This window comes from Spinacia oleracea, chromosome 4 (assembly GCF_020520425.1).
Source record: "Spinacia oleracea cultivar Varoflay chromosome 4, BTI_SOV_V1, whole genome shotgun sequence".
Lineage (NCBI taxonomy): Eukaryota > Viridiplantae > Streptophyta > Magnoliopsida > Caryophyllales > Amaranthaceae > Spinacia > Spinacia oleracea.
In genome coordinates, this window is record NC_079490.1 from 68569440 (window position 1) to 68595108 (window position 25669).

Consider the following 25669-nt stretch of genomic DNA (forward strand, 5'->3'; position numbering starts at 1 on the left):
ACCGCCTGCAAAAACCCCACGAAACCGCCTGCAAAACCCCACGAAACCGCCTGCAAAAACCCCACGAAACCGCCTGGAAACCGTCTGATCGCCGCCGCCTGAAACCTGACCGCCTTCGCCTGACCCCGGAACACCGACGCCGACGCCGGAGCTCCCTGAATAATCGACGAGGAGGTGACCTTAAACGCACATAATCGTGCCCTAATCGCCTGTTTTGAGAGGTTTTACGTGAAAAATTATTATTATTATTATTATTATTATTATTATTATTATTATTTATTATTATTATTATTAAGATGCAACTCTTAAAAAGACGCAACTGCCGTGGTCTGTTCTGGTGAAGCGTCGTCAGAGTAATGGTCATGGTTTGTGGTAGGTGCTGCCATGTGCTAAGACAGCAGCAGTGACAAGATGCACGTCCACGCTGTGGCTAAAAGATTTCCGTAATTCTACATCCTTAGCATGTTAGCTCAGTTTATTGATACTTAGGTTACTTATACGATTGAAGGCAATGCACTTGGGTAAAAGAATTTGATGTAGTCGCATCTTGGTTGGCTAAGCTCTATACCAACTGATGTTTTCTGGTGAATGCAAGAAAAATTCAAACAAGTCATGTGCCACTAGTCTTCAGCTCGTGTTTGGCGACAACCAAAATTGAACTAGACTGACACAAAACAACCAACACTTGCAGTGAGCACATAGTGATTAACTAGCAACCTGTTTCAATATGACTTGAATTCAACTGTTGAATTCAGTCTGCGAAACGTCAGGCAGAAAGAAAGGAAGAGTACTGCAACTACGGAGTAGTTACAAGAAAGGAGAAAATATTTACAGCATTCCAAAGATCAGATAAAGACAACAGAAAAGCAAAGTTGCTTGTTTCGCTTTCTGTATAAGATCATCTAAAAGAACAACTACTATAATACTACATTATTCATTTCAGAAGATCAGAATACATACATAATTAATTACTTACTTTTACTACTAGTTACTATATTTGGACTATGGTTTCTCTTTGAAACTAACCTAAAGGGTGCAGCTCCGACTCCTCCTCATTGTTCTCAGTTTTTCTTGAGCTCTCTGCGCCCTACTCAGAACTACTTGTAAATGCTGCTCCTCGTGATACTGCAAACCATGAACAAATATAAAATGACGATTATCCCTGACTTGATCACGTAAACATGCCCCGGAATTGGTACTGTTTTTTCAAAAGAAACATCTATAAGGCAAACTGACCCAGCATACCATTCTGAATTAGTATGATTATCATTATTATCTCATCAAATCCCTATTAGGAAAACTCAAATATGACCCAACCCAAAACTAAACAAAGTGACTTGATCACGTAAACATGCCCCGGAATTGGTACTGACTTATTTGCCATCTATATCTACAGCTTCCTAAAGCCAAATACATAAAAAGAATCACTTTCTAATCATTCTCTAGTTTTAAGAATACTTGGTATAACTCATAAGGTCGTCATAAACGTTTCTTAAGGATTACCTGTTGCTTCTTTTCTCTCTCTATTTCATCCTGTAATGACAAGCAACAACTGTGAGACATAATTTGTAATAATATACTGTTGATGAGAAGAAACCTTGGATTTTACAGGAAACATAGTTATTACCAGGGCCTGCTTTAATTGTGCATTCTCCTCTCTCAACTGGTTTAACTCTGCTTCCAACTCTACGGTATACGCCTGTAGAGAATGTTACTTAGCATACCATCTTGGTTTATGAAGCCGAATCCATGATTAGGATTACAGCTTCAATTGTTGTATTTACTTTGTAATATATTTTCGTTTTTCTAGCATAACAATTTGGACAACTTTTAGCCCCCAAAAAAAGAGGAATACCTGTTTCCTGGCTCTAGACCTGGCAGCGGATTCTCTATTTTTGATCATCCTCCTTTGCCTCCTCTCCACCACCTTCTCCACTGGACCGTCGATTATCCTCTTCCTCCCTCGCAACACTGCCATATCCAGCCCATACTGCCCACCGGGATTGTCTACTTGCCCCGGTCCACACATACCCTCTGGTGAAACTGGGCTAACTGGTGACAACCCTGGCCCAGATGCAAAAGCTCCACCGGGCCCCCCTCCATTACTCATCCGACCTCCATAACATGCCACCGAGGGCCCTACCACTGGAGCTGGATATCCATTACTCCTCTTTCCATTCCCCGTGTAACCAGAACTCTCTCCCGCACTTGGTGGCATAGGCTGGAAGGCCCCTCCGGCCATGCCCATCATAGGCCGTGTGACGAAAGTGGGGGCCATCTGGGGAGTGCTGAACCCAAACTGATGGTGAGGTGGGAGCTGAGCTGGAGGCGGAGGGGGAGCCACTGTCAATGGTGTTGGCGCTGTGGGACCACATTGTTCACGGACAACACCTGCTTTAATCAAGAAGTCCTCTAGAGTCATCTCTCCAAACGTCGCTTGGCGCTGAGGATCATTGGAATTTACAACCTGTTGCTCCTGCTGCTGATTATTCTGCTGTTGCTCATCATCAGGCTGTTGAATCCTATGAATCTCAGTCCAAACTTCATCAACAGTCTTCCTACACAGCGGGGGAGGAAGTGTGAGAGAGCCTTGCCTAGGCAAACTCGGCTGCTTAGCTATTGGCCCCCTACTACTAGAAGAAGCTGCCACACTAACAGAAGGCAGCTGAATATTATTTGACTGTTCATTATGGTGGTGGCTATGATGAGCTTGGTTCTCCTCAGCTGTCCAGATACTGTTTAGGAACTCGTCCATATTCATCGACCCAAAATTCTTTCCATTCTCACTAAGAGTGTGCTGAAACTCATCCAATGTAAGAGAATAGATCGAAGACTGCCGCCCCAAGCTCGGGAACGCGTAGTTGTTACTGTTGTTGCTGTTGTTGTTGTTGTTGTTGTTGTTGTTGGTATTAATATTGTTGGATTCGCCGTTGCCATGGTTGTGGTTATGGTCTGTATGGTTGTTCTTGGGATCTATGGTTACTGTCATTGCTGGTGAATTAACTTCTGCTTGTGCCATTATTTCTAATTCGGCCGCAACCATTTGTAAGTTCTTCCCACCTTTCTTTATTCCTCCGAATACTCACAAGCTTTTCGACCTTTGATTCAGTTTATAATTTTCCGTTTTGGAAGCAGTTTTTGGACTATGAAGCTGCAGTAGAACAAACCAGATCAAGTGTTAACATAAGCATTAAGAGCATAAGGAAATAAATTCTTCCTACTTTTGTAAACTCCAATGAAAGAGAGTTAAAAGAAAGTTATAACACTTGTTTGATATTGTAATCATTTTTCACCTTGCACTTTCTCTTTTCTTTTCTGAAAGTTATCCACCTTTCCTAACTCCGAAAACCCCGAAAATTTTGCTTATAAAAATACCACTACATAGTATATATTAATACTCTGTACTTGAGTTTCGGAAAATTTGATATGAATGATGTCGAGTTTCGCCCATTTTCTTAATAACCCCAAAATTTGGGGGTGCCTCTTTGAACAACAAAGTAATCCCATTGATCAAAGATCAATTTTGATTTGATCAAAGATCAAAGTCATGGTGGAGTGATTCTTTTCTCAAAGATCAATTTTGATTTGTTCTTAAAGAACAAAATATTAATTCTCTACACTCTTTTTATACATATATATATTTAAAAATAAATAGCTTAAATATGGAATCTCTTTCTACATTTTTAGTATACTTTTCCCCTAGAACTTAATCATTGAATTATCTTTTTGAAAATTATCCGTAAACAGAATGATATTAATATCACTGATCAATTTCTTTGTATTCTGAATACGGCGCACAACAAATCATAATACTCCTTACATAGATAGTACTCCCTCCGTCCCTTAATACTCGCACCGTTTTAACTGGACACGCTTGCCAATGCACAACTTTGACCACCAATATCTTTAACTACATATTATAAAAACTTATAAAAATATTAATATTTTGAAAATATATATTAAGATGAACCCAACAATATATTATATATACTAACATTTGTTTTCATATACTAGAAATAAAATAGGGTCAAAGTGAATTATGTGAATAGTGCTAAAAGTCAAAACGGTGCGAGTATTAAGGGACAGGGGGAGTACTCCGTAACAATTAAGAAGTGAGTGAAGGTTGGGTCACTCATTACTCTTACAGGTACAAGTTACAAAAGCTACGAGATAAGGTATTCTTTAGATACATTTCAAGGATCAAGCTAAGCCACAAAACCTCTCAAAACATAATTAAGCTAACAATTTAATGGTAAGAGAAAACATGACCATGCAGTTTTTAATCGAGAGGATCCCCAAAAATTATTGGCACAAGACTTAGATTCTATTCTAACCAAAAACGGTTAACGGTCCACGTAACCATAAAGCTAGGTACAAGACTGATAGGTGTAATGCCCACACAACACAGAAAGTGATAGGAATATCGTAGACTGTACTGATTTCATTCACACGCTCCTAGTTAGTCAAAACCTTTAAGATGCCACTCAAAAAGAAAAAAACAAGTAACCAAAGGGAAGGCGCTGGCGTTAAGTTACCTTACCATTGTTGCAAATTTTATGCAAAACTCCTTTTGGGTTTTGGGCAACCTCTCAACAACGCCAATGAAAGCAAAGACAAAATGCTCTTTCTGTAGGTAAAACACAACCTGAATTTGTTGTACTAAGACTCTTGATTCCTTTACCTCTTCACTCCTTTTCTTATCTTATCTTATGTCCATTTTTCTTTTTGTATTCTGTCAATGATACAATGTTGGATTGTTGTTTAATTAATCAAGATTTCCTTGAAATAACTAAATCTATACAGATTATAAGATAAATATTGATGAACATTTCACATTGATATCGACAAAGAAATTGACGAAATACTAACCTTAGCTTTAAGTAAGAGGTATAAAATTCTTTCACCAACGTAAAATTATTGGTATGAAACTTTGATTTATGCGGAAAGAGTAAAACTTCTTTAAAATTTTAAGAAAAGAAAATACTCGCCGCATAGATTAGCAGAGATAAACGAAACAAGGGACTCACTTCTTTTTATAGATGGATTAAAAACTTGCAATTGTGTAATATTTAAAACCTATAGTATTCATCTTATTTTCATTTATTTCAAAAAGTAAGTTCAAAGAAGATAAAGAATAACCAAATACAATATACAACTAAGTTAAATTTAGATAACATAGCTTAGAAAAAGAAGTGAAAATCAACGCACTTTAATAATTTATTGAGATCAATTTTGAGTGTCGAATTAAATCCATGATCCCCAAAATAGTGGTACGATATGGCCACCAAAATTCAAACTATGAGAATTGAGTAGACTGGGAGTTGGTTGGTGTGAAGGGTAAAATACTCGCAACTCTTGTGCGTAGAGTTTGATACGCCACTTTCTAGATTTAGTAAGTTCAAATACGAACAATTTCATGCTTCACTTAACATTTTTAAGATCAATTACTTTAGTGATTGATTAAGATATACCTAGTTTGTTCTCTTTGCAATGTTTTGACTCTTGCACTTGTCGAAAGCTTCCTACATGGCTACACATCCCAATCTGGTTTGGATATAATCGTGTGTGGTTCTAATACAAAAAAATGGTTCCAAATGATACTTTTTCTAGTTCTCCTTGCATGTTAAAAAATACTAACAAAAGATTTAAAGATTTTACAAATACGTGGTATACAATAAACTTATTGTATGTGAAGATGAATTTTGCCAATTTATTAGTTACTTTAACATATTTTGAATAAATTTTTATCCAATAAGTAATTTTTGATGGGTAACTTTTTAAAAGGCAACGTAATCTTTATACGTTAAAAAAGCGGTTCACAAGCGAGAGTAAAATAACTCCGTAGCACATTTTGCGGAATTGCTATTGGACCACCAAACGTCAGTGATACAAAAAAACAGGTACAATTAGTGCGTAAGCCCAAAGACTAGGAGCAACCCTTTTTAGGCTCTTTTGCTTTTTTTTTATTATTATTTATTTAATGAAACTCAAACCCTCTATACTTTTTGTCAATTAATCAAGGTCTTGGGAGTTAGGACTTGTGATATAATAATCAATAATCAAACAAATAATATTAGTCAGATAATTCCACTACCATTTGTTTAGTTAAGTTGCCTCAAAAGCATATCCTTTCTAACTTTAAAAAAATAGAGGATATGTATGCGGTATGCTACTACATAGCGTCACGAAAGGGAAAGAGAGATACTTCCCTAATTCGGAAATGGTGACCATTTATTCCTGTAGGTAAGGTTATAATAATCACTTCATTATTCTACTTAACCGTTTACCACCGCTAAGTAATTCATTAATCTACCTATATAACTTAGACCTATTATATATAATTAGTTTCTACGGTTGAATTTGAATCGAAATGCACTAACTTTTTGTAATAAATATTCGATTTATTAACTACCCTCATCAAATGGATTATCTTACCTTCATCCCTTTCGTGTTTTGGCTTATTACAGTATTTAATTAGTAGTACTAAATTACTAATAATAAACCATTACACCCAAAAGTTAAATAATTTTTTAACAGAGAATACCTTATCAGTTAGCTTAAGACCTTAATTAGTCATCACATCAGTAGTTCAATCAATCCCATAAACGCAACTATTCTTAATTCGGGATAGAGGAAGCAGTTGGAGGCCATAACCATTAACCAATAACATGGAAAAGAATAGACAAAATGAAAAGAAAAAAAAAACAGAATAAACCTGATCAGATGATAGATTAGTAGTAGAATCCAACCCAAATTCTTCAAATCTAGGACATCCAAGTTTCTGCTGGAAAACTCATCAACGTAACAAATGTCAAAAAATGTGGAGAAAAGAAGTTTGAGATTTTTTGGGTTTGAGTAAGTAAAGAGAGTGCTGGAAAAATGGGTACTAAAACTAAAAGGGAAGGGAGAGAACTAGACAGAGGTAGTCTTAAATTGTGGGGTATGTATTCTATAAAATGGGGCCCAATTAATTTTTGGGCCGTCAAACAGGACGGTAACATTAAGAATGGGGTTTAATTGGGGCCCACCTAAATTTTAAAAAATTAAGGTGTCTTTTTTCCAAAAATATTAAAAAAGGGTATTACAGTCATTTCGTGGTGGTGAAGAAAGAGAAAGATGGATGTGTAAACTTGACGGAGGTGTTAGCACGTGTTCAAGAGGTGGATTCATGCGTGGTTCCCTGGTTTGACGCGTGTCCTGCTCGTTAATTGTTGTAAAAGCTCGTAAAGTAAGTTGATAAGAGCATTTTCATTGATAAGCTAATCTATAAATTAGCTTGTCATGCCACATAATATTTCAAGCTACTTTCATTTCTAGTTAGTTAGTACCCTAGTGGTTAGCTACTAGCTTGATATTTAATGTAGTCATATTTGTCAATTAATATTTTAATTTAATTTAATTTAATATTATTTTATTGGCCAAGTTTTTTCAATCAAATTAGCTTAAATAAGCTAATTTGCTTGGCCAAGCTAATTTATTATTTCAACTCCAAGGATCAAGCTAGTAGCTTGAAATTTATAAAAATTGCAAGCAAGTCCCTAGCTACAACCATTGGAGATGCTCTAAGCCGATAACTCGATTTGAACCCATGAATTATTGGGGTCGGGTTAGATAATTGTTTCCTTTGTTCTTTAATGTCTGTCCGTTGTATCTTTTATAGGTCAGACCATAAAATCTCTTTAGCATATATGTAGCTATAGAAATAACAATGACCCGATAACCCTTTCATCAAAAAAAAAAAAAAAAACGATTATCCGGTGTAATTAAATGGTTGAAAACCCGGATTAAAAGGATCAAAAGTGGGTAATGGTGAAGCGGGTGATGGATGGGGTTCGGATGCAGGTGATGTGTTTTTATCCGGCGTTCGTTTATCATCTAATTCATCACCCGTTTATCACATGATCCTCACCCATTTATTTAATATATACTTATTTTTATTGTTATTTAAACATAAAAGGTGTTGATAAATTTTTTTTTTTTTAAGTTAGTGTTTGTTTAATATAAGTTATGTGTAACTAGCTTTTGAGCCCGTTATAGAACGGGCGGTTGTATAATGTTGTTTAGCTGTCTTTTAAAGTTTTAATTAGTGATGATTTGTGATTTTTGGTAATATATGAATTAAATAGAAGTGTAATTTGAAGTGGCAATGGATCGGAGGTCGATCGGGTGGAGATTCATCCGCCTCCATCCGTCAACTTTTCATCTATGATCCAACCCATCTGTCACTCCATTTACCCTCCATCCACATCCGACTCATCCATCATGCATCCGCGGATTAATTGGGTTGGTCGGATGATTAACGATAGTAATTAAAAGTATCGTCAACTTTATTTATAATATCAATCAATATAAAGTAATATGTGTTAGTATAGTGTACAATGAATTATAATTTTGACATCTACATTATAAAATAACCGAAAACTAATAATAAAAAAATATCAGGTAATACATACATGATTCTATTAATAAAGTAATTGTAGTAAACAAAATTATTAATTTTAACGGATGGATGGATGGATCAAATGATGGATCGGGTGGCGGGTTGGATGAAGCTCCACCCGAATCCGACCCGACCCATCACCCGATCCACGCGCCACCCTTTTAACATCAGTGTTTTATCGGGTTTCAACCATATATTCGGTTCGGGTTGTTCGAATATCCATCGGAGTTTGATGAAATTGTCACCCCTAATTTGAAGGTTGAAAAAATAAAAAAAATATATGTTGAGTTAATATTGAATGTTAAAGGGGGTAAAGTGGAAGAGATTAATGTGTATATTGGACTATTGATAATTTATGTTGAATAAGGAAGATGAAGTGGAAAAGGAATTAAAGTTGTAAAACATAGAAACAATAATAATAATAAAAAAAAAAACTAATAATGAATTAATGAATGAAATGAGGGATGACACATGGCTTCCAATAATCTATTGTGACACATGGCTTCCAATAATCTATGGTTATCCTTTTTAAATACTAGGTATAGATGAGCTTCTCCCCTCTATTTTCTCTCTCTTTTTAGGGTTTACAAATATTGGGGTTTCTAGGGCGGAAATAGCCAATTTTCTTCAGAAATTTGGTTATTTCCGCCCCTTCTCTTTCAATTCTGTTGTGTTTTTGCGTTAGATCTCAATAAAATACATAGTTTAAGTGTAGTAAGTACCCATATGGTAGGTTTGATTGTTTCGTTGTGGTAAGTACCCCTATAGTGGGTTTGTTTTTAGTTAAGTTTTGTGTGTTTAGTTTAGTCTAGGTTGTTTATTTGGTAATGATTTATGCGGGATCGAAGAGGATGTCAATCTTTCGACTACAATCAGACGAATCAGACGGAAATCATATTTGTCACGGCTACAACAGATCTATAGATCCCTCGTTAATGAAGGATGTAAATCACAGCGATATAAAAGACGGTATACATAATGCTTGATATGCTACGATCGTAGCTATGGTGAAAGGAAGTTTTTATTTGATTCGATTGTTATGTATTTGTTAGATTTAAATCTTTATATAGATGTCGTATGACTTTTTATCAATGAATTAATTTGTTTATCAAAAAAAAAAGTTATGTGTAATGAGAAGTAATCATATGTTTCTGAAGTAAATGTAGGTATATAAGCTTTTATTTTGTTGGGTTAATTATTATGCATCTTATTATGTAGTGAGATTTTAATGGTTAATAATTTCACCCGAATATCTCTGATCCAGCGGATGATGGATGGACGGAATGTGGGTGATGAGTAAAGGCGGCGACGGATGGACCGGGTGAAGAGAATTGATGCAAGTGATCGATGCGGGTGATGCTCCACCCTAATTAAATCCCACCCATTTACATCCCTACATATACGGAATAAGAAATTATGCAATTATAGAGGTTTTAATAGATTATGTTCAATGTATAATTTTAGAACATCAACCTAAAAGAATTTTTACGCGTGTAGAATTAGAGATATCTATGTTTGAAGTCGCATCTTGGAGACAGTGAAAAGTCAAATACAAAAACTTACTTCCTCCATTCTGAAGGAAATAATGCCCTTGGTCCAAGTATGCATTCTATGTTAAGTCTAATAAATGCGGTTCAGTATTAATTAACAAGTTAATAATTCAGTGAGATCAAGTGAGCTGAATGCCTAGCTAGAGGCCGCTTCAGTTCAAGTGGAATTAATCCACAGCTTACTCTTGACTGAACCCGTAGGGTCACACAAATAGTACGTAAACGGATCAAGTATTTAATGGCATTAAATACTCCATCTATGAATATTCGGAACCGACGGATCTTGGTTTCAGTGGGAGCTAAGATCGTCACAGGCAAGAAATGAATACTCCGGAAACGATGATATTGCCGGAAACGGAAATATGGATCGTATCGGAAATATGAATATTATCCAAGTCGTAGATGTTGCCGGAAACGGAAACATGGTACGTATCGGAAAATATTATTGGAAATGGAAATATTACCAGAATCGGAAATATTGCCGGAAACGGAAATATTGTCAGAATCGGAAATATTACCGGAATCGGAAAATAATTCCGGAAACGGAAATATTAAATATTTGTTCGAAACGGAAATTAATTCCGGAATCGGAAATATTAAATATTGTTCGTATCGGAAATAAATTCCGGAACTGGAAATTTAATCGGAAGCGTATCGTACGAATTAGCATCGGACGAGGCCTGCCGGACGAAGGCCCAGCACGAAGCCGGGACATCGCCCAGCAAGCACGCACGCCACAAGCCCAGCCAAGGCAGCGCCCAGGCCTACCACAAGGCAGGCCCAGCGCGCGCCAAGGCCACGGATGCGTGGGCCGCGCTGCGTGGGCTGCTGCTCGCACGCGCATGGGCAGCCCTTGTGGCTGCCGTGTGTGTGTGAGTTTGTGCTCATGCGTGATTCCTAAATCTACAAGAGTCAGTGTATGATTAAATTTCTATTCCTAATTGGATAAATTAATTAAATAGAATTCATGTAGGATTCTAATTTCAATTAATTCGTATCCTACAAGGATTACGATTCCTTTTCCATAACTCTATAAATAAAGGCCTAGGGGTCATTATTTATACACAAGTTTTAAGTATTCAAAACTAAGATTTTTAAGCAGAAAAATCAGCCAATATTCTTGCCTACCTAACCGAAAATATTAGAACCTTAAGGGCGATTCTAGTTGGTCAATCTTAAGGCGGATCCGGACGTGCTGTGGACTATCTACGGAGGGACGACACTTGGAGTCCTAAAGACTTGTTCTTGTTCGGTTCGGGCGCAGCTAGGGAAGGCACGCAACAAAGAGTATGCATCTAAACTATGCTAAATGATTATGTGTAAATAATATGTTTCCTGGCTTTATGGTTTTTCCGCATGATTTATGAACTGTCATATGAATCATAACCTAACAGTGGTATCAGAGCCCCTTATTATTTTCATAATCTAAATTGCATGAACATGGTTAAAAATTACAAATTTGCAAGAATTAAAAGGGGTGATTAATTTTCGTAATTGTTAATTAATTGCAAATTGCGTTTATTTAATTATACGTACGCAGTTTTTCGGCAGTTTCTTCGTTACTCATCCGAATTGAGTGATTTTTGTGTCAATTCCGCATGTAAAAGGCATTCTAAAATTTTGACAAAAAAAATATTTTTCTGCCGAACCCAGAATTCTCAAATTCGAAGCCTAACTATGACTTTTCGAAGGTTTTAGTTTTTCGAATGCAAAATTTCGTAAATTTAAGATGTTAAATTAAATATTTGCGATTCTTGTTGATAAATCTTGAATTTTTGATTGACCTACTGCATATGTTTAACAAGTTTGAATGCCTAGTCTTGTTAATTATGCAATCTAATTTGTAATTATGATTAATTTGTTGAAAATTAGAATAATTTAGAATTAATTTGATTTTCATAATTAATTGTAATTTAATTAGAAACCTATGATTAAAAACCACCATAAAAATTGTAAATTTACGATAAATTTTAAATTTTTATGACCTAGATTTGAATCCATATCAATCGGAAATCAATTGGATAATAAATTTTCGATTTTTCGCCCTAAAATTATGAAATTAATATTATTTATTAATTTGTCATTAATTTTAAATATAAATTTTAAATTTTATGCGATTCGTTCATAAAACTTGCACGCACGAAGCAATGGACGCTTCGTGTTACCCTTAAGGGGTGTTGTATAATGCGGGCATGCGACGACGAGCAAGGGAGCTCGTCGCCCGTGCGGCACGAATGCAATGAGCAAGGGTGTAGTGCACGAGCACAAGGCAGCAGCCCTGCCTTGTGTCGTGTGCCACGAGCAATGAACGAATGGGCATGGGCGAAGAGCGAGCCAAGGCAGTCGCGTGTGGGCAGCAAGCGAGCTGCGCCACAACGCGCGCTGCCTCGCACAAGGGCGCGCAGCCTCGCGCACAGCGAGCGCAAGCTCGCGTGCCACGAGCGCTGCGCCCAGCATTACTCGCGCGCACAGCGCGCGATGTCGCCTGCCCAGCGAGCGATGTCGCGCCCCAGCGAGCGATGGCTCGCGCGCACAGCGAGCGATGTCGCGCGCCCAGCGAGCGATGTCGCGCGCCCAGCGAGCGATGGCTCGCGCGCCCAGCGAGCGATGTCGCGCGCCCAGCGAGCGATGTCGCGCGCGCGCACTGCGAGCGATAGCTCGCGTGCGATGAGCGCTGGCGCGCGCAGCAAGCACCAATGCGTGCGGAGGCTTGCGATAGGGAAGCAGCAGCTATGCGACGAACGCATGGGCTGCGCGCACATGGCCAGCAATGGCTGTGTGCGTACGGTCCATGGGCGTGCAACGCGTAGGGTGTTTGCGTTACGATTAGATCGTTTTGAATGTTTAATTTGAAAATTTCAGTTCACGTAATTTTAATTAATTTTAAAATTAATAATTTGAATTATTTTCTTGGATTTTAATTTTGAATATTATAATTATAATAAATGTTATTTATTCTAATTATTTTACTAAAATTAAAATCATGAATTAATTTAAATACGACTGAAATTAAATTAAATTTTTGGATTCAATTATAAATTGATATGAGCTTTAAATTTTAATTAAATTTGTATGTTTCCGGTTAGACTAGAAATACATTTTTATGTTTAAAATTGGTAAAGCATATGAATTTATTGGTTTAAGTGGGAGCGCTTTTTAGTCATAAACTCTTGATTAGGTCTACAAATCCTTAAGGTTAAAACAACTTGATTAGAATTAATAAGGACTGAATAATTGGTAGAATATTGGTGCCCTTGATTAATTGCTGCAAATGTTTACGTGATGCATAATGTGTTTTACTAACCAGCTATGTGGGCCATTCATGATAATGAATGGGTGAATGGTATATATTGTATATGTACTGTTTTGCAGGTTATGAAGTGACTAGTATGGCCCAAATAGGATAGAAAATATGGTCTGCGTACCATTAATTTGAATGTAATTGGTCTAAAGTACCAAAGTTATTTTTCATTTCAAATATGGTCTACGAACCATGAAATAGTTGTAATTAGTTATAGCTTATCCTATTTGAAGAAAATGGTGCCTCCCACGGAGATTTTCAAGACGGACTTTGAAGTCAAAGCTTCAAGATGAAGTCGGGCCATACTAGATCACAAATATCTTATGCATGTTTTAAGTTATTTATTGCTTTAAATATGTCTTAAAATGCATGAGATCAAAAGCTTGATTATGTTGCATGATTAAGGATTTTAGTTCACTTAAAATCTAACCAACATAGTAAGAGCCTTAAGTTCCAAACTTAAAAATTGAGTTAAAAGGTGCCATGCCAAAATATACACTTGCTTGGATATCCTTTACATCAATCTAGTAATAGTTTTCGCTCAGCGAGGTGTTACTTATTGGTCCTAAAGGGGCAAGGTACACAAATAATTGTGAGTACATGTTAGTTTTGGTGAAACTCAACGATATAAGTAAGGAGTCCTTTTATGTCGTGGCAAATTCGATAGGTTTACCTAATAAGTTCTTAGACGTACCTATCAACCAAGAATAGTTTCTAGACTATTAGCAAAAGGCTTTTGCTTACCTAAGATGTTCTAGGATTAAGTCGACAAACTGTGCTTAGTTCTTCAATGATTTTAGGATCTTGGAATCATTTTATTCACACCTGCCGGAACACATAATTTGAATAAAATGCTTAATAAACATTGAATTATGCATGTATGCTAGAATTTAAGTTTATTAAGAGAAACTGTGAATGGTTATTTATTTGTTTATTCTTTTCAATTGTAGTTTTAATATGGCAAACAACAATCAAAACATCATCATGGGTTCTGAGCTTATGGTCAAGCTGAACCTAACAAATTTTCTTGAATGGGAAGCTAAGCTAGTTGAAATAGTCAAACTCAATGGACTTGAGTATGTACTATCACATCCCATGCCAAGCTACTATGCCAGAGACATGACCCCTGAGAGATTTTACGCCTGGGATGCGGATCTCAAAAAGGTTATGAGTCTCATGCTGAACAATATCCCTGATGATTGGGCTAAAAGGTTTGTAGCCTATGAACCTTTTACGCTCATCAAAAATCTGAGGGATATCTGTCGTGGAAGTACGGAGGACAGGGACCTGAACGTCCATGAGTTGATTGAATCAATGTCTGGTCTAAAGGTTAGTTCTCCCAACAGGTGTTATAGGATGGAGGTCCAAGAAACACATGTTCAGCTCCTTCGCACTAAACAGAGGGTAGGCGTCCCACTGAGGTTCCATGTGGATCTTATGTGTTCATATTTTGATCGCCTAAGTCTACTAGGAACACCAATAAGCGAAAGGATGGCAGTCTCTGTCTTGCTCAATTCACTACACAGTGGGTTTGGTCGCTTCAAGCAACAATACCTAAGTGAACCAAGAGAAGAAACAGTTGCAGAATTTATTCACCTTGTCAGAAAGGCTGAAATAGTACTGGACTGTGAAGCCAAAGATTTACTCAAGGCTAGAAAGAGACCATTCAAGAAAGGTGGAAAGTCCAAGGGCAATGCTAAATCAAAGCAGAACAAGTCCACATCAAGCTGTCTTTATTGTGATGGAATAGGCCATTACAAAAGAGAATGTCCAAAGCTAAAGGAAGATCAGAAGAACGGAACAGTCGTTCCATCTTCAGGTATTTTCGTTATAGACTGTATACTTGCTAATTCAACTTCTTGGGTATTAGATACAGGTTGTGGCTCACACTTATGTTCCAATCCACAGGGACTAAGAAGAAGTAGAAAGTTAAGCAAGGGTGAAGTCGACCTACGAGTGGGAAATGGAGCACGGATTGCTGCATTAGCTGTAGGAACTTACTTTTTGTCGTTGCCCTCCGGGCTAGTTTTGGAACTGGAAGAATGTTTCCATGTTCCAAGTCTTACTAAAAACATCATTTCAGTTTCTTGCTTAGATGCTAAGGGATTTTCCTTTATAATAAAAGACAATAGTTGTTCGTTTTATTTTAAAGAGATGTTTTATGGATCTGCTAGATTAGTCAATGGACTTTATTTATTAGATCACGACAAACAAGTATATAACATAAATACCAAAAAGGCCAAAAAGGATGATTCAGATCTCACCTATCTGTGGCATTGTCGATTAGGCCATATAAACTTGAAACGCTTAGAAAGACTTCAAAGGGAAGGAATTCTAGAACCATTTGACTTAGAGGATTATGGTAAATGCGAATCATGTTTACTTGGCAAAATGACAAAGCAACCTTTCTCTAAAGTTGGAGAAAGAGCAAATAAACTATTGGGTTTAATCCATACAGATGTATGTGGACCAATGAGTACAAATGCTAGAGGTGGTTTCAGCTACTTTATCACTTTCACTGATGACTTCAGTAGGTATGGTTATGTCTACCTAATGAAGCATAAGTCTGAATCCTTTGACAAATTCAAGGAATTTCAGAGTGAAGTAGAGAATCAATTAGGCAAGAAGATTAAGGCACTGCGGTCTGATAGAGGCGGTGAATATCTGAGCTATGAATTTGATGACCATCTGAAAGAATGTGGAATTCTATCAGAATTGACTCCTCCTGGAACACCACAATGGAACGGTGTGTCAGAACGGAGGAACAGAACCTTGCTAGACATGGTCAGGTCAATGATGGGTCAGGCCGAACTTCCATTAGAATTTTGGGGACATGCACTAAATACAGCTGCACTCACTATAAATAGAGCTCCGTCTAAAGCTGTCGAAAAGACTCCATACGAATTATGGTTTGGAAAGCCTCCAAATGTGTCTTTTCTTAAGATTTGGGGATGTGAAGTATACGTCAAACGATTAATTTCAGACAAACTTCATCCAAAATCTGACAAATGTATCCTTGTGGGCTATCCAAAGGAAACAAAGGGGTATTACTTCTACAATACATCTGAGAACAAAGTGTTTGTTGCTCGAGATGGTGTCTTTTTGGAGAAGGATCACATTTCCAAAATGACAAGTGGGAGAAAAGTAGACCTCGAAGAAATTCGAGTCGAACAACAAACTCTAGAGAATGCTCAAGATGACATTCAAGATGAAACTCAGAGATCTTTAGAAGAATCTGGTGAGAATCATGGTCAATCTAGAAATGTTACCCCGCGTAGATCGCAAAGATATAGATCTCAACCGGAAAGGTACTTGGGTATTTTGACGAACGAGAGCTATGACGTTCTATTACTTGAAAGTGATGAACCTGCGACTTACAAGCAAGCTATGACGAGCCCTAGCTCCAAGCAATGGCAAGAAGCCATGCAATCTGAATTAGACTCCATGTCTGAAAACCAAGTATGGGATTTGGTCGATTTGCCAGATGGCTACCAAGCCATTGGAAGCAAATGGGTTTTCAAACTGAAAAAGGACAAGGATGGGAAACTTGAAGTTTTCAAAGCTAGATTGGTTGCAAAAGGTTACAGGCAAGTCCACGGTGTGGATTACGATGAAACCTTTTCACCAGTTGTAATGCTAAAGTCTATTCGAATAATGTTAGCAATCGCTGCATATTACGATTACGAAATATGGCAGATGGATGTCAAAACTGCTTTCTTAAACGGCGTTTTAACAGAAACTGTGTTTATGACACAGCCTGAAGGTTTTGAGGATCCAAAGAATGCTAAAAAGGTATGCAAGCTAAAGAAGTCAATCTACGGATTGAAGCAGGCATCCAGGAGCTGGAATATACGTTTTGATGAAGCAGTCAGTGACTTTGGTTTCATCAAGAACGCGGACGAATCTTGTGTATACAAGAAGGTCAGTGGGAGCAAAATTGCTTTCCTAGTATTATATATCGACGACATATTGCTTATCGGAAATGACATTCCTATGTTGAACTCTGTCAAGATTTGGCTTGGGAAATGTTTTTCGATGAAGGATCTAGGAGAAGCACAGTACATATTGGGCATCAAGATTTACAGAGATAGATCTAAAAAGATGATTGGACTTAGTCAAAGCACTTATATCAATAAGGTGCTTGATAGGTTCAAGATGGCGGACTCCAAGCGAGGCTACCTACCCATGTCTCATGGAATGACTCTAAGCAAGACTCAGTGCCCAAAAACACTTGATGAGCGTAGACGAATGAATGGGATTCCATATGCATCATTGATTGGTTCAATAATGTATGCTATGATATGTACACGCCCGGATGTTGCGTACGCACTCAGTGCTACGAGCAGATACCAGTCAGACCCAGGAGAGGCGCATTGGACTGCTGCCAAGAATATTCTGAAGTACCTGAAAAGGCACAAAGATGACTTCCTGGTCTATGGTGGAGATGATGAATTAATTGTTAAAGGCTATACGGACGCAAGTTTCCAAACCGACAAAGATGATTTCAGATCACAGTCTGGGTTTGTCTTCTGCCTCAACGGAGGAGCAGTAAGCTGGAAAAGTGCTAAGCAAAGCACCATTGCGGATTCTACAACTGAAGCGGAGTACATTGCTGCACATGAAGCAGCAAAGGAAGCTATATGGCTAAGGAAGTTCATAGGAGAACTTGGTGTAGTCCCCTCCATTAAAGGACCAATAGCCCTGTATTGTGATAATAACGGAGCTATTGCACAGGCAAAAGAGCCTAGATACCACCAGAGAGTCAAGCATGTACTTCGTAGATTTCACCTTCTACGAGAGTTCGTTGAAAGAAAAGAAGTCGAGATAAGCAAAATTGGAACTGATGACAACATATCAGATCCATTAACTAAACCTCTGCCGCAAGCGAAGCACAACTCGCACACTGCAGCTATGGGAATCAAGCATATTGGAGAATGGCTTTGATGTCTCTGTTTAATGTTTTAAAGTTTTAGAGTTTAAATCTTTGTAAAACATTATTGGTTAATCATTCACAATAAATGAAAGGAATTCATTTTTCCATTTAATTTGTGGTTTATTAAATGATGAGTCCCTTCAACTTGACGATATATTCAAGATAGACTGTCAGGACCAGTCCTGTGACTAAGAAATGTCTATCAAGTGAACTTGAATGTCAAAGGTTGAAAATGGTCCCTAATCGGAGTTTTCTATAAAATTGGACGCATAGAAAACGTTAGACGATTAGAATGCAAGATGACTAGTAGTTCTGTTTCTTGAACTATGTGGACATGGCAATGTCATAATCATTTGCATAGATACTTACTTTGGGAAGACTAGTATCGGACAAGACCTATGAAACTTTACTGTAAGAGATGAAAGTCTGTCATAAGTAAATTTCATTAAATTATTAGACACTAAATCCTCAATACCTGAGTGATTTGAGATTACTTGTTTGAGAACTGGTTGCTTTGACGTTGACCAACCGTCGCACCGTAAAAGGAGGCTATAAAGGCAACGCTCAGGTAATCACCTATCAAACGAAGTCTAATCTCAAGATCGCAAGATTGGGATTGTCCTCCCATAAATCGGGAAGAGATGCTTAAAAGTTGTACAAGGCCACTCGGAGAGCTAGAAACTGTGAAATGCATGGCCGTGCTCGGATGAATCATAGGCTATGATTATCTGTTTATTTGATCAGTTGAACTCTGAAACCGAGGAACACCTCTGGACATAATAAGGATGACAACTCTTACCTTATGTTCAAGAGCAAGCATCGAGCGACAAAGGAATTAGGAAATGCACACTTGTCCCTAAGGACAAGTGGGAGACTGAAGGAAATAATGCCCTTGGTCCAAGTATGCATTCTATGTTAAGTCTAATAAATGCGGTTCAGTATTAATTAACAAGTTAATAATTCAGTGAGATCAAGTGAGCTGAATGCCTAGCTAGAGGCCGCTTCAGTTCAAGTGGAATTAATCCACAGCTTACTCTTGACTGAACCCGTAGGGTCACACAAATAGTACGTAAACGGATCAAGTATTTAATGGCATTAAATACTCCATCTATGAATATTCGGAACCGACGGATCTTGGTTTCAGTGGGAGCTAAGATCGTCACAGGCAAGAAATGAATACTCCGGAAACGATGATATTGCCGGAAACGGAAATATGGATCGTATCGGAAATATGAATATTATCCAAGTCGTAGATGTTGCCGGAAACGGAAACATGGTACGTATCGGAAAATATTATTGGAAATGGAAATATTACCAGAATCGGAAATATTGCCGGAAACGGAAATATTGTCAGAATCGGAAATATTACCGGAATCGGAAAATAATTCCGGAAACGGAAATATTAAATATTTGTTCGAAACGGAAATTAATTCCGGAATCGGAAATATTAAATATTGTTCGTATCGGAAATAAATTCCGGAACTGGAAATTTAATCGGAAGCGTATCGTACGAATTAGCATCGGACGAGGCCTGCCGGACGAAGGCCCAGCACGAAGCCGGGACATCGCCCAGCAAGCACGCACGCCACAAGCCCAGCCAAGGCAGCGCCCAGGCCTACCACAAGGCAGGCCCAGCGCGCGCCAAGGCCACGGATGCGTGGGCCACGCTGCGTGGGCTGCTGCTCGCACGCGCATGGGCAGCCCTTGTGGCTGCCGTGTGTGTGTGAGTTTGTGCTCATGCGTGATTCCTAAATCTACAAGAGTCAGTGTATGATTAAATTTCTATTCCTAATTGGATAAATTAATTAAATAGAATTCATGTAGGATTCTAATTTCAATTAATTCGTATCCTACAAGGATTACGATTCCTTTTCCATAACTCTATAAATAAAGGCCTAGGGGTCATTATTTATACACAAGTTTTAAGTATTCAAAACTAAGATTTTTAAGCAGAAAAATCAGCCAATATTCTTGCCTACCTAACCGAAAATATTAGAACCTTAAGGGCGATTCTAGTTGGTCAATCTTAAGGCGGATCCGGACGTGCTGTGGACTATCTACGGAGGGACGACACTTGGAGTCCTAAAGACTTGTTCTTGTTCGGTTCGGGCGCAGCTAGGGAAGGCACGCAACAAAGAGTATGCATCTAAACTATGCTAAATGATTATGTGTAAATAATATGTTTCCTGGCTTTATGGTTTTTCCGCATGATTTATGAACTGTCATATGAATCATAACCTAACACATTCTCCTCTAGACTTTTAGTTGCAACGTTTCAATGTTGGATCATTTTATTTTAGTTGTAACCATTCTATTTTTAATTCTACCATCTTAAAAAGTTTCAACTTTGAAATTACCACCATATTTTTTTTAATTTAAATTACCACCTTTAATTTACAAACTTTTCTAAAATCACGCGTCAAAATTTCCGTTAATGGGGCCCACTTTAATGATTTCTTTTCTTTTCCCCTCATTTTTCCCTCCATTTCCGTTTTCTTCTTTAATGCCCTTTCACCTTTCAACTTCCATCATCTTCTTCTTTAATGCTTCTTCATTAATTCACTGTACTTTTGAACCTCACATCTAGCAACCTACGAGAAGTACCATCTGATCTGTTCCCCCATGCCTATTATCCTTTTCTACCTCATTCATCAAACTTCTTTTCTGGTAGCTCAACTCTTTAATCTCTTTCGTCATTGCATTCAATTCATCTCAATTTCATCAATCTTTTTTTTCCAATAACAGTTGGTTTATGACATCCCCTGCCATGTAGTGCTTTCCAAATCAAGACACCAAAAGTTTCCGTTTCTCTATCATAGTACTTGCAAGCAATGAATTTCCAATCCAGGTTTTTATGAGTCCAAGTAGTTACCCTTGACAAAAGAACTCCACAATGACATAATCAGATGGTCCATCAACCTACGAAAAACAATTAAGTTTAAAACTCTAATTTAGAAAATCCCCAAATTTACAAACGAAGAACCCTGATTTCAGATTTTGAGGAATTACCTGCTTCACTGCTCTAACCATGACGAAAATGAGGGAAATTGCCGAATTTGTTGCCTAAATAAAATTGTTGTGGGATCTTTTACGACGATGATGACGTGTCACGCGTTCCTCGGAGTTATTAAGTATGAGCTGGCACGATCCTCTGGCAACCTGCAAAATAAGATTATTCCCGTATGAATATTCCCTCCGATGCTTAAGTAAGTATAAGCTAGAGAGAGAAATAATTTGTAGAGAGAAGGCAGAGCTAAGATAGTTTAAGGTAGGTGGGAATGAATTGAATGCCCCCCTTACCTAGGGATTTGCACTATTTATAGTGCTAGGGTTTCTTGGGATTTGATCCTCAAACCCTGGCCTGATGATTGGGTGTTTTCCCAGATTAGGACATGTGTCCGAAAATAGGAGGTCTGATTTAGACCTGTTGGGCCCTTTACATGTCGGGCTTTCCTGCAAGCTTTGGGCTTTTTGTTCTGATTTTGACCAGAGACTCTTCCAATCAAATGGGGTCATAGGCTGAAGAGATGGGCCCTGGGTCTTAAGGCGGATATGGGCTCAACATGGATTCTGTATATCCATGCTGGAGAATCTTTGTCTTCCTAATTGGCCATTTTAGTAAAGCCAGGTGGTAGTCTATTATTTCAGGCCACATCATTTGCCCCTCAAGGAGGGTTCCCCTAGCCCATGTGGGGGAGCCTTCTTGTTATGGTGCCACGTGTGATTTCTTTTTTGGGAGCCTGACTTTTGCCTTTAAAATCTTTCAGAAATCGTTGTTTTTCCTTCATTTGACTTTTGTTAGTTTTCAAAGAGACTTCTAGAGAGAGAAAGAGCAATTTTCCCTTCGACGATCTTCCTGTGTTCGTATGGATTGTTCTTGGATTCTTCGTTCGTTGTTCTTGGAGTTTAGACAATTTTCCTGATCATTTCAGCAGTTTGATCACTCATTGCTAAGCATCTTTGACAACTTCTTATTTCTGCATGTTTCTGAAATTTTACTTTTATTTTTGATGCTTTTATTTCTTGGGAAGGCGTCCTATCAGTTGCCGCGCCTCTTGTATCTGGACGGCGTACCCGTTTTTTGTTTTTCCTCTTTTCTTAAGTCAGACGTCATGTTCCCTATGCAGGACGGCATGGCTCGTGTTAAGCAGACAACCAATGTAGGTGCATGGGGACCACCACGAGAGAGGGACAACAGAGTTTCTTTTTCGAACCTGTCCCAAGGAGATAGGGGTGGAGTTAGTTCATCCCATCATTCAGGAGACGGGGGTTCCAGGGCGACACGTTCTTCAAGGAGAAGAAAGAGTGTGCCTTGCCGTCCTCGTATCCCACGTGAGGATTTTGAAGATGATTCTTCCAGTTCTTCTGACGAGGAGTTTGCAAAAAATCTTCCTCCTATGGTTCGTGGGAAAGAGGATGTGGACTTTCTTCCTTCTGACATCCTCCCCAGCATGAAATGGTTGAGATACCTAAGGGAGCAAGGATGTGACTTCGAGCGTTTCTTGCTCTTGCATCGTGGTTTTAGTTTTAGTTTCCCTCGTCCCCATAATACTGTAGACCGACTTTCTTTGGGAGAGGTTGCTGTCTATACGGCCGTCTTTAGATTGGGTCTTAGGTTTCCTCTACACCCTTTTGTAATGGACGTTTTAGATGGTTATGACATTGGCCTAGCCCAGCTGACCCCTAATTCTTGGGCGAATGTCTTTGGTTATATTGCCAAGTGTGCGTTGAGTGACGTCACCCCTTCCTTTCCTGCTTTTGTTAGGCTTGTAGATATCGCTCCCTCTTCTCGTTCTCCCCAAGGATGGTTCACCCTGTATAGCCGGCAGGGTTATAAGACGGTAGTGGGTAAGTCCTCTAGCTGGTATGGTGGAGGAAAAAATGGTCTATTATCCGAATGGAGGACCTCGCTCTTTCAGAGCGTCTTTCACGCTGGAATTGCCGGCCTCGCTTTTTGTCTAGGGCTGACGCCTATCCTCGTCTTCTATCAAGGGAATGGAGGCTCATAAAGCCTTTATTTCAGGCCGGAATGTATCGGCTGTATGCGAAGAGTCACGCGTGGGTGCCCAATAATTGGCTTCCCCATGTGGGTCAGTTCACCAACATGGTCTTACTTGCGGCCGTTGGTCTCTGTCCCTATATGAATAGAGGTAGTTTTGCATTTTATTTTCCATAAAACCTTGTTTTCTTATCCTTCACTAATCCCCTTGGTTTTTGTAGATTCTGCCACGAGTCGTCTGTCCCCAGATGACAAGGGTTTGGTGGATGTACCTACCTGGTTGTCCCAGGTGTATATGGATGACATCTTCTAGGCCGTGGAGGTCAAGAACAAAGATTCTTCAAAGAAATCCGATGAGGGTGCTTCTGGTGACGCTTCTAAGGTATATTTTGTTAAATTGGACGTATTTCTGTATTCTTTTAAAATCTATGCTTGTTTGTTCACCCTTTTCATTTTTAGGAGCCTACCTCGTCGGCTACGAAGAAGCGTCCTGCCTCTTCGGCGGTGGCCCCTAAGCCCAAGCGTCCCTTCTTCAAGAAGCTGGGCACTGTTGACGCTGCAGTGAAGCCGTCGGCCCCTCTTACTGGGGAAGAGGGAGCCCCTATTCCTCAAGCGACCAACCTTCCTCCTAAGCCAAAGGAGGCGTCTCCAAAGGCGCCCGTCGATGGTTGTTCCGCGGCCCAAGCGGCCGCTACTGAGGCGGCCATTGATAAGGTTGATGCCCCTAGTGTTAGGTTATAATACATATAACTGAATATAAATCATGCGGAAAAACCATTAAAGCCAGGAATCCAAATTAATTGCCATATAACAATTAGCATAATTAGGATGCATACTCTTTGTAGCGTGCCCTCCCTTGCTGCGCCCGAACAGAAAAAGAACAAGTCTTTAGGACTCCAAGTGTCGTCCCTCCTTAGGAAGTCCACAGCACGTCCGGATCCGCCTTAGGTTTGACTAACTAGAATCGCCCTTAAGGTACTAAAATTTTCTGCTAATGTGAGGCAAATAAGTGACTGAATTTTTGCTTAAAAATTCTCTCTTTTTAATACTTGAAAACTCGTTATAAATTGTGAGCATTAATCACATATTTATAGGGTATGGAAAAAGTATTGGAATCCTACTAGGAAACGAATTAATTAACTTGAATTTAATTAAAACTCTATTAATTAATTTATCCAGTAGAAATAGGAATTTAATCTTTAAATGAATCCTACACGATTTAGGTTTCGTATGTAAACACAAACACTCACACGAGCATGACCCGCATGTGTGCAGGCCATGCCCGCACAAAGGCCCACGAAGCTGCCGTAGCCAAGGCGCGCGCTGGGCCTGCCTTGCGCTGGGCCTGGCGTGGCCTTAGGCTGTTTGTGTGGTGCGCCATGCTTGCTGGACGTGGGCCTGGCTTCGCGCTGGGCCTTCGTCTAGCAAGCTCGTCCGATGCTAATTCGTACGACGCGCTTCCGATTAATTTCCCGATTCCGTAATTCATTTCCGATACGAACAATATTTAATATTCCGATTCCGAAATTAATTTCCGTTTCGAACGAATATTTAATGTTTCCGTTTCCGGAATTATTTTCCGATTCCGATAATATTTCCGATTCCGACAATATTTCCGTTTCCGGCAATATTCAGATTCCGCCAATATTTCCATTTCCGATAATATTTTCCGACACGTACCATGTTTCTGTTTCCGACAACATCTACGACTTGGATAATATTTATATTTCCGATACGATCCATATTTCCTGTTTCCGGCAATATCATCGTTTCCGAAGTATTCATTTATTTGCCTTTGACGATCTCATCGTTTCCGGAGTATTCATTTATTTGCCTTTCACTGAAACCAAGATCCGTCGATTCCGAATATCCATAGATGGAGTATTTAATGCAATTAAATACTTGATCCGTTTACGTACTATTTGTGTGACCCTACGGGTTCAGTCAAGAGTAAGCTGTGGATTAATATCATTAATCCACTTGAACTGAAGCGGCCTCTAGCTAGGCATACAGTTCACTTGATCTCACTGAATTATTAACTTGTATAATTAATACTGAACCGCATTTATTAGACTTACCATTAAATGCATACTTGGACCAAGGGCATTATTTCCTTCAATCTCCCACTTGTCCTTAGGGACAAGTGTGCATTTTCTAATTCCTTTGTCACTCGATGGTTGCTCTTGAAGATAAGGTAAGAGTTGTCATCCTTATTATGTTCAGAGGTGTTTCTCGGTTTTAGAGTTCAACTGATCAAATAAACAGATAATTATAGCCTATGATTCATCTGAGCACGGCCATGCATTTTTACAGTTTCTAGCTCTCCGAGTGGCCTTGTACAACTTTCAGCATCTCATCCCGATTTATGGGAGGACAATCCTAATCTTGCGATCTTGAGATTTGACTTCGTTTGATAGGTGATTACCAAGCGTTGCCTTTATAACCT

At 38.8% G+C, this 25669-nt stretch overlaps 1 protein-coding gene across 2 annotated transcripts; it reads right to left on the minus strand.

The window, feature by feature from the left end:
- Positions 1 to 852: 852 nt before the first annotated feature.
- Positions 853 to 6902, minus strand: LOC110800189 (protein ABSCISIC ACID-INSENSITIVE 5). Of its 2 annotated transcripts, none has more exons than XM_022005482.2 (5): positions 6716 to 6902; positions 1856 to 3151; positions 1628 to 1699; positions 1504 to 1533; positions 853 to 1125 (listed from the first exon to the last, which is right to left on the minus strand). In XM_022005482.2, the coding sequence occupies exons 2-5, from the start codon at positions 3041 to 3043 to the stop codon at positions 1027 to 1029; spliced, it is 1389 nt and encodes a 462-aa protein (XP_021861174.1). In that variant the 5' UTR covers positions 3044 to 3151; positions 6716 to 6902; the 3' UTR covers positions 853 to 1026. The 2 variants fall into 2 exon arrangements, with proteins under 2 accessions (XP_021861174.1, XP_056683188.1); XM_056827210.1 differs by lacking the exon at positions 6716 to 6902 and adding an exon at positions 3294 to 3565.
- Positions 6903 to 25669: the final 18767 nt, after the last annotated feature.